Source organism: Hippocampus guttulatus, chromosome 2 (genome assembly GCF_054856545.1).
Source record: "Hippocampus guttulatus isolate MCC_2025c chromosome 2, RoL_Hgut_1.0, whole genome shotgun sequence".
NCBI classification, from domain to species: Eukaryota; Metazoa; Chordata; class Actinopteri; order Syngnathiformes; family Syngnathidae; genus Hippocampus; species Hippocampus guttulatus.
Window position 1 is genome coordinate 8731881 of NC_141262.1, and position 16353 is coordinate 8748233.

General features: G+C 41.5%; 2 protein-coding genes across 5 annotated transcripts; both read left to right on the plus strand.

Annotated features, from left to right (window-relative positions):
* Window positions 1–2780: 2780 nt before the first annotated feature.
* On the plus strand, window positions 2781–8768 carry LOC147208404 (uncharacterized). Of its 3 annotated transcripts, none has more exons than XM_086134448.1 (3): window positions 2781–2937; window positions 4083–4764; window positions 7462–8768. In XM_086134448.1, the coding sequence occupies exons 2-3, from the start codon at window positions 4085–4087 to the stop codon at window positions 7514–7516; spliced, it is 735 nt and encodes a 244-aa protein (XP_085990574.1). In that variant the 5' UTR covers window positions 2781–2937; window positions 4083–4084; the 3' UTR covers window positions 7517–8768. The 3 variants fall into 3 exon arrangements, with proteins under 3 accessions (XP_085990574.1, XP_085990583.1, XP_085990564.1); XM_086134457.1 differs by having other exon boundaries at window positions 4083–4703; XM_086134438.1 differs by lacking the exon at window positions 7462–8768 and having other exon boundaries at window positions 4083–6940.
* A 5837-nt stretch (window positions 8769–14605) lies between these two features.
* On the plus strand, window positions 14606–15961 carry LOC147208405 (uncharacterized). Of its 2 annotated transcripts, XM_086134471.1 has the most exons (5): window positions 14606–14736; window positions 14944–15068; window positions 15198–15315; window positions 15487–15558; window positions 15690–15961. In XM_086134471.1, exons 2-5 carry the CDS (start codon window positions 15005–15007, stop codon window positions 15769–15771), a joined length of 336 nt encoding a protein of 111 aa, XP_085990597.1. In that variant the 5' UTR covers window positions 14606–14736; window positions 14944–15004; the 3' UTR covers window positions 15772–15961. The 2 variants fall into 2 exon arrangements, with proteins under 2 accessions (XP_085990597.1, XP_085990593.1); XM_086134467.1 differs by lacking the exon at window positions 14606–14736 and having other exon boundaries at window positions 14761–15068.
* The last annotated feature ends 392 nt before the right edge of the window (window positions 15962–16353 follow it).

Genomic DNA, 16353 nt, shown 5'->3' on the forward strand with positions numbered 1-16353 from the left:
AGTAAGAATCGCTTCCTTGTTTTTCAAAGTCTCGTAGATTTGAGTCTTTCCGACTCCAGCCGTCTCCTGAATGTTTCGTACTTTGTTACCCGCTTCGTTTAATCAGATACTGTACATATCACTTTCCCTTCCACGGTCATTACTCTCTCCCTCTTTCTTCGTCTTCCCCTCCCTCCCTGTACTCTGCAACTTGAAGTAACTGCGCCACCTGGTGTTGAAATACCTGTCATTACAAGGCCAAACGAAATGAATGCAATCAAACCTTAATTGTGCACCAATCTTCGGCGGGCCGGATTAAAAAGACCGACGGGCCGGATCCGGCCCGCGGGCCGTAGTTTGCCCAACCCTGGATAGGCCGGGCCTCTATGCTGCCATATTGGACACTGATGATAGGTTCCCATAAACACTGTGTCGTCATGTGTGCCACAACAAGCTACTGTACATTTTGGACTTGTTTCCTGGTTTATTGTGCCATAAAAATGCTGTCTGGTTTCAACAAGTATTCCCATAAAGATAGCACTCATAATCATCAGGTTTCATTCCATCGAGGAAAAAATAAAGCATAGCAAGCGAGAGATAGATTTTCAGCAGCAACAACTGTCAATACAACCAGTGAGCCTCCATTGCGGCTTCTCTGAAAACTCTACGTCCGAAAACCACAATCAGTAGTCAACAACATTCATGTGCACAAATATATGTGTGGCCAAATCACGTCCTGAAAATAGGATTCTCCTACTTGCTGATATGTCTTGTTTTATGTTAGCTGCCAAGGGACTACAAATGTAAATTGGTTGCATGCTAACACTGGCATATCTACGCAGGTATTGTACCATTGTTCATTCATGTGAATTGTCCCTTTCAAATTATCAACAACAATGAAATGGGGAAAAAAAACCTACCATGTGAAAAAATGCATTTTTCACTCACCAACACATCTCTTGCATGCACAAATAAATCATCTCTCAAACAAAAATTTGCTCCAAAAAACTTTTCACACTCACCAAAAAAATTCTCATGCACCCAAAAAACTGTCAAGAAAACTCCCACAAGAACCCTCTCTCCCACATTAAAAAAACTGTCACATACATTAAAAAAAGTTGCAAATCTTATTCCCCAAAATCCCTCTAATAATAACAACAACAGCAAAAACTCACACATTAAGAAAGCTTTTTTTTTGTTTGTTTTGTCTGAGATAGAAGCAAAAAAAGTCAATAAAGAAAGAAGTTTTATGTTTTTGTATTTGCCCGAAGACAGCTGGGATAGGCTCCAGCACCCCCCGCGACCCTTGTGAGGATAAAACGGATCAGAAAATTGATGGATGGATATTTTTGTATTGTGCAGTTCTTTTCATCAGCTTTCTGCTAAAGGTGTTTAAGGTAAAATATCTTTTTGGCAGTTTTTGGCGTGGCCAACAACCATCTGTGCGGATCCAGCTCTGCACTTAATAGCAGCCCAATCCTATTTCAACATTCAGAGCCAAAGAAAAGAACAACTTGTAGTCAAGTGACCATTTTTCAAAGAGTTGCTTGAGGATAGTTAATGTGATATCTTCATCAATCAGCCGTCGAGCACAAAGTAGAAGATACTATTTTGGCCTCTAAAACTGTAGCTCAGACCAAGTGAAGATTATTTTTGGGATGTCGATGAAAATCTGTGGCCCAAAGGAAGTAGGACGACTGCACTGTAATTCTTACAGTGTTTCATATCCAAATTTCCCTTTGGTGGATTGTACCGGTACCTCTTTTTTTTTCTTGATGCTATGCAGTGCTGTCTTTTCCTTTTTGTATCAAAATGAGATGGTTTTTCAACAACTTACAGTGCAAATGCTTGATCTGAAATGTGCATCTTGGCCAATCTGTTGCAATCAATCAATCATACACAAATTCAATTTAAAATACTGAATTTGTCATCAAAACTGAAGTGGCAGTATACGTCAAAGGCATCTTTCCAGAACACACTGTTCCTGTTTATTGACAACATGACGAATCAATTTGACTGTCTTATCCGTACACAATGACATAATGACTTGTCGTTAGTTGTTCAGTGGCACAAATATTTACTTTTGAGCGATGTACTAAGGATGTTGAGAAAGAAAGTGGCTTTTGCAGGGGAACCATGATGTTTTTGTTGGAGGAGGGATGGGGGGGAGGGGTACAAATTGTTTTCACTTACTGTTTTGCGAATTCTAATCTGAGAAATGTTCCAAAGCAACTGAAAAAAACCCAACATCTATAACTATTAATTTTGAAGAGGGAGACAGACAGACTAATTGATAAGATACATCGGGAGAGAGATCGAGCCAGTGAAAGAAAATTTGTTTTTTATTCAATTACAAAAATAGAATGCTGTATTTGCAAGGGTCAAATTGTTTGATGCATCTCTATTATGGCATACATATGATTAAATAATAATAATAATACATTCTATTTATAAGCGCCTTTCAAGACACCCAAGGACACTTTACAATCAGGAAGAAAAACAATAAAACACAAATATTTACTTAAGAGCAGGTAGAGAGCAGTCAGGCGTCGGGTTGGGGTTGCTGCCCCTTCACATGATCTATTTCAACATTGCTTATTGATGTCTTTGTTTGCTTTGTGTTTTTCCTCCCTCCATCAAGACAGTCGCCCAATGATGGGGTGAGGAAATGAATGGTGGGTCTATTTTTAGAGGCAGGGAAGGAGGGCAAACCAAAAGTAAGCAAGGGAGAGGGTGTCTGGGGAGGGAAAATGAGGGGAGGGGGCGTGTAGAAGATAAATCTGCATTCTGCCTCCGCCGCTGGTCAGAGACAGCAGCAGCAGCCACAGAGCACGCTCAAGGAGACGCGCCATCAGCCAGCATCTCACCTGATAAACAAACAGTCGGCGATAGAAAGAAGGCGCCACATTGACTTTTGAGCTTGCCGCTGTACAAAAGGAAAGATCCGCCTGCGAGCAGGTGAGTGTAAAAACAACTACAAGGATTCACTTTAATGATCATTATTACTTGTCACGTATGAAGGGGAAACACAAAGGGTGCATAGTGTATGCTTGGAAAGAGGGCTGCAGCTGGTACCACTTTCAGCCATGCTTAACTGTACATGCGTTCTAAATTTAGCACTGTGCTACACCTTGGAGGAGACTGGGAGAGGCTGGCATCTTGGTTTGGCTCGCGTTATTTTTGGGATGGAGGTGGAGACTAAAATATAATGTGGGTTGCACTGGGTTCTGTTGGGAATAATTAGACTCAAAAATTTCTGATATACTGTATTTACACTTCTTGCCATTGTTTGTGTTTTTCATTTGTTTACATGACGTGATATGTGGTATTACAATAATTAAGTCATTCATTTGGCTCAAATTAAAGAGATGTTTGTGTTTTAATACTGTACACACCAGCCTAAAAGGTATGTTAAAATTGCGTCCGTGGTGCAGTCTTGGTCAAACCACACACACACACATTGACAACGTTAGCTGAGATTCAGTACAAGAACTGTTTTTAAAGGTCTGTTCACATGGATCTGTTTTTCAACCTTTACAGAGCTAAGAGATATCATTTACGACAGAAAAAAATCTCATGGCGCACAACCACATGTCAAATAGTGAACTATGAACCGATATAATGAGGATTCCATCTTAATTTCCTCACGAATGGACTTACTCGGTGTGAACTCTGAGTCTGTTTAGTTGAGAACCAAACTACTATTCTGTTGAAACAGCATTTAATCACTCTACCTGTCACTATATGTGGCTGGCATAGATATCCATGGATGAAGAAAGATTTGTCGTGGTATTTGTCGATCAGCATCAGAGAATTCTTAAATGAGCAGTACTTTTTTGTTTATGATTGTGGCTGTCGTGCTAAAACGGCACTGCATCATCCAGAAAGATGTTTTCATATATGGGTTGCCCTCTAGCCACAGTATACAGAAACGGCAAGATTATTAAGATAGTCCAAAGGTCAGACCACAATATTGGTGAGCTTCAGTGAAGTGAATTCACAACAAACCGATCCCAGCTGATGTTTATGTTTTGTACCCTGGCTGCAGTGTATTGGTTTTGGCAATAAACATTGCACCTTCCCCTCCCTACGCTCTCCCTCAGCTATGCGGCCACGATCCAAACTGCTCTCCAAGGGAGAATTGCTCCTGCCTACGATCAGCGAGGGCACGGAGGAGATACCGAGAGATTTGAATGAGACCAAGACGCAACGTGTTGCCGAAAGCGTCTCTTCTGACGACTACCTCCTCTCCATCTGCCACCTGGCGCACCCCACGTTCCCCACCGGCGACGTTTCACCCAGTGCACATCAAGTAGACGGAGCGTATCAGAGGAGGCGGGCATCACGCCACAGCGAGACTAAATCCTTGACGATCAACCACAAACAAAAAGGTGTGCGGCAGGTAGAATGCAATGAAGTATTAGGCAGCTCAGACCCCCTGGAGTATCTTTACGGCCATCACAACAACCTTTCGACTTGTCAGTCAAGATTCAAAGCGTGCCCACATGATGGAAGTCAACGCGAGAGTGAGTGGGAGAGGCCGGCTCGCTCAAGAGCTCACAGCATCCCCCACGTTGCAAGTCCTGGTCTCCCACGGCAACGCAAGAGCAGCTGCCCTGAGATACACGGCAAGAGTGCCACGACCATTTCGAGCGTCTCCCCAAAACACAACCGACCCATTCTGATGGTCGAGAAGGGAAGTGTGTCAGAGAGCAAAGCAGACGGTGAGGTGGTGAACCCAAGCAAGAGGCACTCGATGGTCTCACAGTGGATTTCTGATTGCAGGTCAGCCTGGAGGGAGGGACGAATGCGAGCCTGCATGCTCCCTGCCATCACCGAGATATAGAACCTTCTATCAGAAACATTCAGTTAAAACAAACTTTTAGGCTATTTCCACGAAGCAGTCCAAAATTTTGCTCAGAATGGCACAAAATGAAATGGTAAACTTCGGTCAGGCATGATTGCAGATAATAATAATAATAATAATAGATTTTATTTATAAGCGCCTTTCAAGACACCCAAGTACACTTTACAATAACAAAAAACACAAAACAATACGGATGGTGATTACCATGTCAACTACCAGAGCGGTAGTTGTGCGTCACATACACGAGTCTTAACCTTCAAGTTTCAAGCGAGTCCCAGTTAGTGCAGCAAAGCAAGTGTAATCCCCTCAAAATTTCATTCAATCTTGTTTTGTCCCAACTTACATTTGCATTAGCTACTTCGTACCGTTTTGCTACTTGCGTTAATTAGCTGTTTTAACACCGCCACATTTTTCAGTGGTTCAAAAGCCAGTCTCCGTATCATCTGTTGTATTGTTTATTGAATTAAACGCATAACCAATAGGAAGCTTAATGTTTGACAAGCTATTGGTTGGCTAAACTGTGGAATTAACATAGTTTAACTGTCTTTACTTCACTGTTTATATGCCTTTAGCTTACTTGTCTCTTTTTCACATTTGATCAAACTTAATCTATGAATCGGAGTTCCCTGCACAATAGGCTACGTGTTTCACAAAACAGTACTTGGTTAACTATCCTCCACACTCATATTGGGTTGTCAAGTTTGTACATGTTCCACTTAAGTAAATCCAATGGAACCAAAGGATTTTTTTGAGTGCCTGCAAGTCTAAAAATACCAGAGCTTGCATGGGTTTTATCTGGATATTGCACTTACTTTCCACATTCCAAAAACATGCCTTATGTTTACTGAAAACTCAATATGTGCCCTGTGATTGACTAGCAACCAATCCATAGTGTACACCACCAAGTCAGGACAAGAACGCATACTACAGAGACTGAACGGATGAATTCTACTGAACTGTGATGCTTGTTAGAAAGAGGATGTGACCGTGGCATTAGCAGACTGTTACTGTGTTTCAGGTATTTATCTATACAGTATATTGAAACTAGTTTGTCTTGATTATTCATCTTTAAACTGTGAATGCCATCATTTAATGTACAATTGTTGTAATGGTGATCACGGGGAGCAATCCAGAATGATCCTCTTAGTACTCAACTTGATTTATTTATTTATTTATTATTATTTTTACTTTTATTTTTTATCAGAGAAGGTTGAGATGGAAATATTTCAGCCACAGATGCATTCTGGGATGTTATATTACCATTAAACACTAGGGGTCGGGCTCTCATTGGGGTCTGGCAGACTGGCAGCCTATACCAGGCTGAGCTGACCACTCGTTGCAGGTCAATCAAGGGTTTGTGTAGACAAAGGAAACAGATTCACATTCACACATTCAATCAACCTGAGACGCATACTTTCTGCAAGTATGTTCCAATTTACTGCCATTTCAAATATTTGTGGCACCTATAGACCTCTCTTTAGCACCCATGAACTTCGGATCCAAGAATCGCCCCTGCCATACAGGTTGACGGGCACAAAATATTGTGGACCGTAACATTATTCATCATTGGAAACAGACAAGCTCATCTGTAAAACACAGTGAAGGTAATGTCATGGCTTGGAAGTTCTGAGACAGGCTCATTCATCTTTATTGATTAAACATATTTTGGCAGCAGCAAAATGAACCAAGTTCAAGGTCATCTTTATTGTCAAATATGCTTTATGTATGACATGCAGCATAGATGAAATTTCTTCCTCTCAATCCTCAATGCAAACATGCATGCAAACATGCTGTGAATTAAACACACACAGCTAAGAAAAGATAGCAGCTACATTGTATAAAAAGACATAATACAGTATGTAATCTGAACAGTTTAAACAGTATAGACAATATAAACAATATAAACAGCATAAACAATGGCACTTGTGGCTCTTGTGGGTAAAGTGAGGTAGTGCATTGTGCAATACGCAATACGCAGATGTCGGATAATGAGGGGAGGGTCATAGTCTGTGACAGGAGGCAGGGGGCGGGAAATGCGGGCAGAGCAGGGAGGGAGTTGAGTCTCCTGACCGCCTGGTGGAAGAAACTGTTTTTGAGCCTGCTGGTTCTGGCACAGAGACTTTGCAATCTCCTTCCTGACGGCAGCAGGCCGAAGAGGCTGTGGGATGGGTGGGTGGGGTGACCTGCGATCCGGATGGCTTGACGGGTCAGACAACGGGAGTAGAGGGGGGGGGGGGGGGGGGGGCACCAATGATCTTCTCAGCTGCTCTCACGGTGTGCTGCAAAGTCTTTTGGCAGGACACAGTGCAAGCACCATACCACACAGTGATGCAGCTGGACAGGATGCTCTCAATGGTGCCTGTATAAAATGTCTGCATGATGGGGGGCGGGGCTCTTGCTCTCCTCAGTTTGCGGAGGAAGTACAGGCGCTGGTTGGCTTTTTTGGCCAGTGATGAGGTATTGTGGCTCCAGGACAGGTCTTCAGAGATGTGCACTCCAAAGAACTTGGTGTTGCTCACTCTCTCCACTGTGGCACCGTTAATGGTCAGTGTAGCATGCTGGGGGTGCGTCTTTCTGAAGTCCACAGCAATCTGCTTTGTCTTCTCCACATTCAGGTGGAGATTGTTGTCTTTACACCACAAGGCCAGCCTGCTCACCTCACTCCTGTAGATTGTCTCATCGCCGTTGTTGATGAGACCCACTACAGTCGTGTCATCCGCAAACTTAATGAAGAGATTGGAGCTGGACGAAGGAGTGCAGTCGTGGCTCAGCAGTGTGAAGAGGAAGTGGCGCAGCACACATCCTTGTGGGGCACCTGTGTTCATCATGATGGTGCTGGAGGTGTTGCTGCCGACCCGAACTGCCTGTGGTCTCCCCAGGCAGTCTTGAAACATTTTTTTCTGCCAATTTAAAAAAAGCTGCAATCCAACCAGTTGTGAGATCAATATATGGACTCAAAATTGACTACCAAAACAAATGTTCAATGTGGACAAGAAGTGGCTTTTTTAGCCTGTCATGGTTCTGTTTGTGACCAACAGGTGGCACTGTAGGGCTCCGCCTGCAGCTGCACACCTGTTGGTCATTGTGTCATTAGTGTCTGTTAAAAGGACTCCCGGCACGACCACTCGGGGTTGGGTCATTGTTTGTTTTCTGTCATTGTTTCTGTTGCTGTTAGTTTTTTGCTTCAGCCATGGTTTTTGTTTGTTACTTTGGATTCTTTTTGTTTCCATGACTTTGTATGTTTGGATTTATTTTGCTCAGTCTTTTGTTGATACAATTTGTCAACTTCACCCTGCTCCTCCCTCTAGCCTGCTTTTTTGGGGTCCTCCACCACCACGCATTGTGACATAGCCCGATGGAGCAACGATCCTCAACCGGTACAACTCCGTGTAACGTTTGGTACTGGGTCACAGAGAGAGACTGAACAAAAAATCATTTTATTGACCAACACAGTCTGAAAGAATTTTTATTTTTAGACTCAGGTGCATTCTCCTGTACCTCAGTCAGTACACTTAGTGTAAATAAGCTCAACCTGTCCTATGGTAATAAAAGAGTAAACTATTGCTGGCATAAAAAAGTCTCTTTCACTCTAGTCTATTTTAATTCTGTTCTGGAACTTTTGCTCGCCTAAAAATAAGATCTTTAGTTCCACTTGTTTCTTGTTTTATGTTGAGAGGGAAGAAATTTCATTATGAGAGGGAAGACATTTCATCTGTGCTCAATGTTACACATACAGCACATTGGACAATAAAGTTGTATCCAATCCAATCCAAAATAACGCTCACGTCCAAGATGTGTAAAAGATCCAAAAATACATAGCTGGAAATCAAAGCTCAACTGCTGCTCTCTTGTCTCTCTCTCTTTTTTCATGTCAAACCAACATGTTTTCAGGTTACAGCAATAATAAAGAGGTTTAGCCTGACATTTTAAATTCTTGTGGAGGGGTGTGCTGGCTATAATGGAAAAATATAAATGTCAGTCTAGCTTTATACATGCATTGTATGATATATAGATTCAGCAACAAGGAGTCACCAAGAAGCCCACAGCTGAGACACTAAACCCATTGTTAGTTCCATGATTTATGATTAGAAAACAAAAAACACGATAAGACTTGTTTATACAACTTCAATATAAAGCTTGAATATCCAAATATTTTGTTTATTTTAAAAAGGGCACTGTCACAGTGAAGCCACACAAGTTGTTTCCACACATTGAAGCAATATATTTCATTTCAGCACAAACCAAAGCCAAATTATTTCTGTGAATTTACAGATCTGTTTTCAAGTTAAATGAGAAGTGCAACCACACGAGCCTTGTCTGAAGAGGAAGATCTTGCTGACGCTATTAGTTCCTGTGGTTTCGTTGCTAGCTTGCGGTCACACTTTTATGTTATATGCCTCTCAGAGATTCCAAACACCCCCTCCGTGTGAGAAAGGGGAAATATCAAAGTCATTTTTAACATCCCCCTCATCCACCTACGCCACACGTTTTCCAATAGCCATGATTGTCAAACAAGACAAAGTCAAGCTTTCAGTGGAGCTGACAATTCGACTTGCCCACCTAACAGAGTAACAAATCATGCAATATTCATGTCTGTGAAATATTCAGCCAGAAAATGAGCGCAGTCTGAATGTCAGAAAGGCAGTTCATCAGAGGTGACAACAGTTTACGTGCCCTGCAACTTGGATTGGATTGGATTGGATACGCTTTATTGTCAAATGTACTGTATGTGCAACATACAGCACGGATGAAATTTCTTCCCTCTCAACATAAAACAAGAGGAGCAGCTGCGGGTGTCCGCGCCGCTATCAAAAGAAAAGTTAACAAAAACTGACTTGTGGGCGGCCTTGGGTCTAGCCCACATTTCACCCAAAGTCAGCTAGGATAGGCTCCAGTTCACACACAATCCTGTACAGTATAAGCTGAATAGAAATTTGGAAGGATGCATTTAAAATGAACAGGAGTTATTTGCAGTTTTCAACTGGCTATAGAGGGGGCCCGGTAGTCCAGTGGTTAGCACGTGGACTTCACAGTGCAGAGGTACCGGGTTGAATTCCAGCTCCGGCCTCCCTGTGTGGAGTTTGCATGTTCTCCCCGGGCCTGTGTGGGTTTTCTCCGGGTACTCCGGTTTCCTCCCACATTCCAAAAAATTGCATAGCTGGCTGATTAAGAGCAACTGCAACTCCAACCTGCTTAAATGGATGCCTGTTAAATTGATTATGATTTTTAGTTAACATACATTTGCATATTATTCATGATGAATTTATTGTGCTTGCAATGAAGAACGCTTATGGCTGCAATGATATATTGATTATGCCTGCAATGAAGAACGCTTATGCTTTTATTGAAGATATAATGCCTTTAATAAAGATATGCTTACATTTATAAAAAAAGAATGCTTAGTGCACTGTGTGACAATTAAGGGACGCAAGCACCTTTCCGAGAAAGTGTTTGGGAAGAGATAAGGTAAGAAGACAAACCAAGAGCAAGGTCGGACATGGATGGAGCTGTCAACACCAGCTACAGCTTACTTGGTGTTTTTGTAATGCACACATGTACGTAATTTTCACTCTCTCTCTCTCTCTCTCACACACACACACACACACACACACACACACTCTCTCTCTCTCTCACACACACACACACTTAGTCTCTCTCTCTCACACACACACACTTAGTCAAACAAGTTCAGTGTGTCTTCAACAGCCCTCAACCTTTAGGTTGGACACACCCATGTACAGTATTAGATTCCCAATGAGAAATAAATTAGAGGGCGAGCGGGAAGATCCTTGGGTGACATGCAGAGAACTGAAACCTAACGTTTCTCCTCGTTCCCCCCTCGAGTGATTTGGTACCAAAATCAAGTGTCTCCTCTCCTCATTGGGTGTTTATCATGTATGTCTAACTGACACCCTTGACTATGCCTTTTTGCTATGTCAATTAATCTGCATTGTTCTGAAATGAAAACAAAACAAACAAACAAAAAACAACAACAACAAAAACAATTGTGCCACCGGGTACTAGTTAGCCCCCAAGGATAACATGAGTAGCTCACGGGTCTGCTCTAAAAATGGCTCAACAGTGATGGGACAATGTGACTTACAAATAAGAATTAAAACAGAAGAATGCTAATATTTATAAGATAAGTTAAGAAATCCTTTATTAGTCTTGCAATGGAGAAATTCCCAATTCACAGCAGCAAAGTTATGAAAGGAAGAAGTAGAAGAACAAAATATAGGAGCTGCTGGAAAGGCAGCCACTCTCGCGGCGCCATCTTGAAGTCAAAATAACAAAATAACATTTATTTATTTATTTTAACTTAACATGGGACAATTTTCTTCAAGTCCTAAATATTTGATATTTTGTTTTAAAACCAAATGTATTGTGTTCAATGGAAAAAGTACTGTTTTTCTTGACTCAAATATTTTAAAAAGAACAGTTTAGAACTGTTATTCTAATACTGTGATACTGCGATACTTGCTCATGGCTATCATACCGTCAGAATCTAATATCGGCCCATGCCTAGAATGGACTCAAACTTGGAGAAGGTGTAATGGATTCCTCTTTAATTTGTGTTCCCACACCACCAAGTGCCATGAAAATCAATTCTAAAAGTAGTCTGCGAACTGCCGAGCAATCCATCAAATGGGAATCTAAACAGTACCTGTCATCCTTGCGCGTTAATGTTTGCCAAACGTAATAATAATGTATTAGTCATTTGTAGTGCACACACATCATGGTATGCGGCTTGTTCATGCATCAATTTCTTTTTTGCTCCTTCCCCTCAGTAAACAAGGAAGGGGAACCAGACTTATCAGGAGATTAAAAAAAAAAACGTTTTGAATTGGTGATTTCCCCTTTATCTAGAAGCGCCCAAAAAAAATGGACATGAAAGTGAAACTGTTGATGTTACATCATTCTTTAATTTGAAATCAGGCATTTTTTCTCATGTCTGTGTCCTGCTTGGGCACCAGCGGTGCTTAGTGCACACCTTCCTCAGCACCTGCACTCTGTTCAGGGTGATCAAGCTCCTCTGGGATTATCCGCCCGTTAGGGGCAACAAGGTCTTCTCTGCTGGCCTAAATGCTATTAAACTGGCCTACATTTACAACAGAAATTCTTATACTTGTTACATTAAATTGTATGAATGTATTCCCCACAGTCTGTGTACTGTACTTCATCTCATAGCATTTCTCTTGGCTTCACTGCTTCCAGTACATATGGATGTTGTTGTTGTTGTTGTTTTTTTTCCTTTTTGTTTGCAGTTGTAAATCAGATTTAGCCTTTATGTTTTCTATCCATGGCCTTCAGAATCAGTACTGCCTGCTCCTGTAACTCAAACTATATTACCATAAACTATATCTGTCATTAATTAGATTTCAAATTCTCATCAGAGCTCAAGTGTGCTGGTCCTCGATGATGACATTAGCATTGTTTCCCATCCAATGATTGGTTGGTCAGAGCGGAACTATATTTAAATATTAGAGCTGTCAAACGATTAAAATATTTAATCTAATTAAAAACGCAACTGTCATAATTAACACAAAATAACTAAAAATTAATCATGATTACTCACGCATTTTTTATCATTTCTGAATTTCCTTTTATTTATTTTTTGTCCTATTTTTCCCCATTTTAATGCTCTCATCAACATGGAATCATGAATCTGTTTTCTATGTGCAAAATGCAAAGATTTACTGAAATAACAATTTCGATTTTCAATTTTACATGAACATTTTTCACTTGGAACAGTTATTCACACATAATCTCTCACACAATATTACTGTCCATCAACAACAGTGAAAAAAATATTTTGTCACACAACAGCTGCTTTAACAGCTCTTTTTATGGACTCAAAACAGAGCAATACAACATTATAAAGTGCACATCTAAGGTAAACTAGTACTCAGCCTATAGTGGATTTAAACCATGGTTGTATACTTACTTTTTCTCAAGTTTGCTTTGAACACAGCAGTCAGGCTATGTTGATTCTGTTGGTCCTTCTTGCGCGGAAGTCTCTCTATGGTTTTGTGTAGACATCATTTCGGATGACTACACTTGGTTCGATGACAACACTGGAGACGTTTTATTTTCAGTGTGTTCGCTCGGTCGCTACCACTGCACCGCTGAACTCTCGACGTGCCTCAGCGCACCGTCGCTGTCAGACTAACACAGAGAAGCAGTAACCTTCCACACAAAAATAGTTCCAAACAAGTAACAATCGCGTCAGTGACATACATCGAACTAAACAAAATGCCTGCTGTTTATTCACCAGAGGCTCATCAACCGAGTCTCTTATTTCTCTCCCGAAACAGTGTCTTCTCCCGCTTGGTGTACCTTAGCCTTCTCCACTACGTACAATTTCTGTTCATAGCTTGTAATGGAGGCTTTCGCTGGCAATCCGTAGTGGAGTCGTTCGATGCAATGCGAATGATTTCAGCTTGAGTCTGGCTGTGGACAATGTTGACAGGCTTGCATGCAGTAGCCATACATTTAGCTATGGCTTCAGCAAATTTGTTCTTCGTCGTGTTATCCATTTTCTTCGCTTTGAAATGATCCATAGCTGTCTGTTTTAGACGAGGGGGCGGAGTACTCACATCAGCTGTGTGCTTGGCCATTAAGTGGTATTTCAGACTCTACGTGCTATGATGATAGCTCAGTTTACTACTGCAAAACATCCAGGTAACTTTGGTTTTGTCAGTGGAACTATCTGGCAACTTTTTAAAAGTAAACTTTCCATTCATAAACTCTTAAGTATCCGTTTTCGGTGTCCCGCGCTGCCGTGGCTGGCAAAACAAAAATGTGCGTGGACCTGTGCAGTGGCGCTTGTTGTTTTGTTTCTGGTTTATTTATAGAGCAACGTAACATCCGCTGTGACGTGTGCCATGTTAATCTCGCGAGAAATCCCGTTAAAATTCATTTAAATTAATGCTGATAATAACGCGCTAAACTGACAGCTCTAATGTATATATACACACAATATCTCTCCATCCATTTTCTGAACCGCTTTATCCTTTCTGAACCGCTTTATCCTCACAAGGACCACGGGGGGTGCTGGAGCCTATCCCAGCCGTCTTCGGGCAATAGGCAGGGGACACCCTGAACCAGTTGCCAATCAATCCCAGGGCACACAGAGACGAACAACCATCCACTCTCACACTCGCACCTAGGGACAATTTTGAGTGTTCAATCAGCCTGCCATGCATGTTTTTGGAATGTGGGAGGAAACCGGAGTACCCGGAGAAAACCCACACAGGTCCGGGGAGATCATGCAAACTCCACACAGGGAGGGATCGAACCCACAACCTCTGCACTGTGAGGTCAACGCGCTAGCCACTGGACCACCGGGGTGCCGTATGTATGTGTATGTGTATGTGTGTATATAATAATATATATAATAATGTAATGTGTATATAATAATAACAATAACAGTATATATACAGGGATATATATATATATATATATTGGAGAATGACAGAGCGAAGATCCTGTGGGACTTCCAGATCCAGACTGACAAGATGGTAATGGCGAACCAACCAGATATCGTGATCATAGATAAAGGGCAGAGGAAAGCCGTTGTAGTGGATGTAGCGGTCCCAAGTGATGGAAACATCAGAAAGAAGGAACACGAGAAATACCAAGGGCTCAGAGAGGAGCTGGAGAGAGCCTGGAAGGTAAAGGTGACAGTCGTGCCTGTGGTGGTCAGAGCACTCGGGGCAGTGACCCCCAAACTAGATAAGTGGTTGCAACAGATCCCGGGAACAACATCGGACATCTCAGTCCAGAAATGTGCAGTGCTGGGAACAGCAAGGATACTGCGCAGAACCCTCAAGCTTCCTGGCCTCTGGTAGAGGACCCGAGCTGAATGAGGGACGGACACCACCCGAGGGGTGAGACGAGGATTTTTGTTTTTATATCTATATATGTGTGTGTGGGTGTGTATGTGTGTGGGTGTTCAGTGATTCTGTGAAGTGGGTGGAATTTGTGTTTTGTTTCCTCGTGGTTTGGAAGTTTCACTTTCACCTTTCCATAGACACAGCAAGGCTGTGTGGTGTCTGCAAGTATAAAAGGAGGCTCACTGTGACACTTTCACTCAGGCAGCGTTTTATCCTCCTCATCTTTGCCTCAACATATCCCTGACCAAACAGAGGACCAACCATGTGTGGCACTACCAAAGTTCTTTTTCTCCTGGCTGTCGCCATCTACATGTGTGCTGCTCAACGTAAGTTCTACCGCTTATTTTTCTTGTTCATTATTTCAGATTGCAGAGTGCATCAGGACTATGGTGAAGCAGTTTTTGGAAAAATCTGGTGAATGGCTGAAGTGTTTTTTTTCTTGTTTTCCCCTTTAGTTAATAAATCACAGACTTGTCTGTGTCAAGATGGAGTGAAGTCGTCTGCCTCAAAGTTTAGCATAAAAGACGTTACAATATACCCAGCAACCACCTTCTGCAACAAAGTGGAGATCATGTAAGATATCAAAGTTTTCAAGTTTTAGAAGGACTTTGTTTTCAATACAAAATACTGTATATATTTTGAAATGATGAAAAAGGGACCCCATATGGAGTGTGGCCATAGTATTAGTTTAAATGTGCATTCTTTAAAATATTTGTTTCTCACCCATACTGCATGTTTTCACAGCGTCAGCACAAAAAATAACTCATATTTCTGCTTGAAGCCGAAAGCGGTGACCCGTGTTCTCGAAAACCTCATGTGAGTACTTCAGGGAATTATCTCAGCAAACATGAAACATAAGAGGGACGCCAAAATTAGACCTAAAAAGTGGCAGCTTTGTTGCGTTTGTTGAACTGTGTCTATTTGTGTCCTTTGCGTTGCATGTTCAGGAGGAGTAAGGCCACCTCCAGCTCAGACGTCACTGCGATCAGGGCCAGTGCCACCTCAAGCACCGACACAACCAACGTCTGAAAACCTTCAGTAAAAAAGACCGGAGGACGGCTGAAACAAATGTGAATTTCTTCAATGCAATGCATGCTGATGTATAACTAAACACAATACTCTTGTACGTTTGTATTGTAATACAATTAATGTTCTTTTGGCTCTATGAATCACTTCATACATTGACGTTTTTTTAAATAAAAAAAGAAAATAAAACTAAGGCTGTGTACATAATCATTCACTCATTTCCTGTTACTTAATGACTATACAGTAGAGATTTTATAGGCAGTAGTGGACAATACAGTTAGTTCATTAGTCAAATAAAATTACTACTACTCCGGTTATTTACATATTTGCGGTTGCAATACTGCAATGTACCACATCGTCAGCTGGTTTACCTTCTGTTTTTGATATTTAACAAATTGATGATTTCTGACATGTTATTAGTTTAAGTATATTTTTATACTTAAACTAATAACATTAATACAAAGCATTTTGTCCATCTCTGTTGCTCTGTTTAGATTAAAGATATTTTCGCGCCACAATTCTTTTCTAGCAACCATCGGCTGATCATTATACAGTATTGAGGGTGCTAGGTTTTCAATCACTCGA

Excerpts from the sequence above, each read along its gene's own strand:
- LOC147208404 (XM_086134438.1), top strand. The coding sequence starts at position 4,085 with ATGCGGCCACGATCCAAACTGCTCTCCAAGGGAGAATTGCTCCTGCCT.
- LOC147208405 (XM_086134471.1), top strand. The coding sequence starts at position 15,005 with ATGTGTGGCACTACCAAAGTTCTTTTTCTCCTGGCTGTCGCCATCTAC. Across the intron at positions 15,316-15,486 it reads TGCAACAAAGTGGAGATCAT|CGTCAGCACAAAAAATAACT; the intron begins GTAAGATATCAA and ends ATGTTTTCACAG. Across the intron at positions 15,559-15,689 it reads CGTGTTCTCGAAAACCTCAT|GAGGAGTAAGGCCACCTCCA; the intron begins GTGAGTACTTCA and ends TTGCATGTTCAG.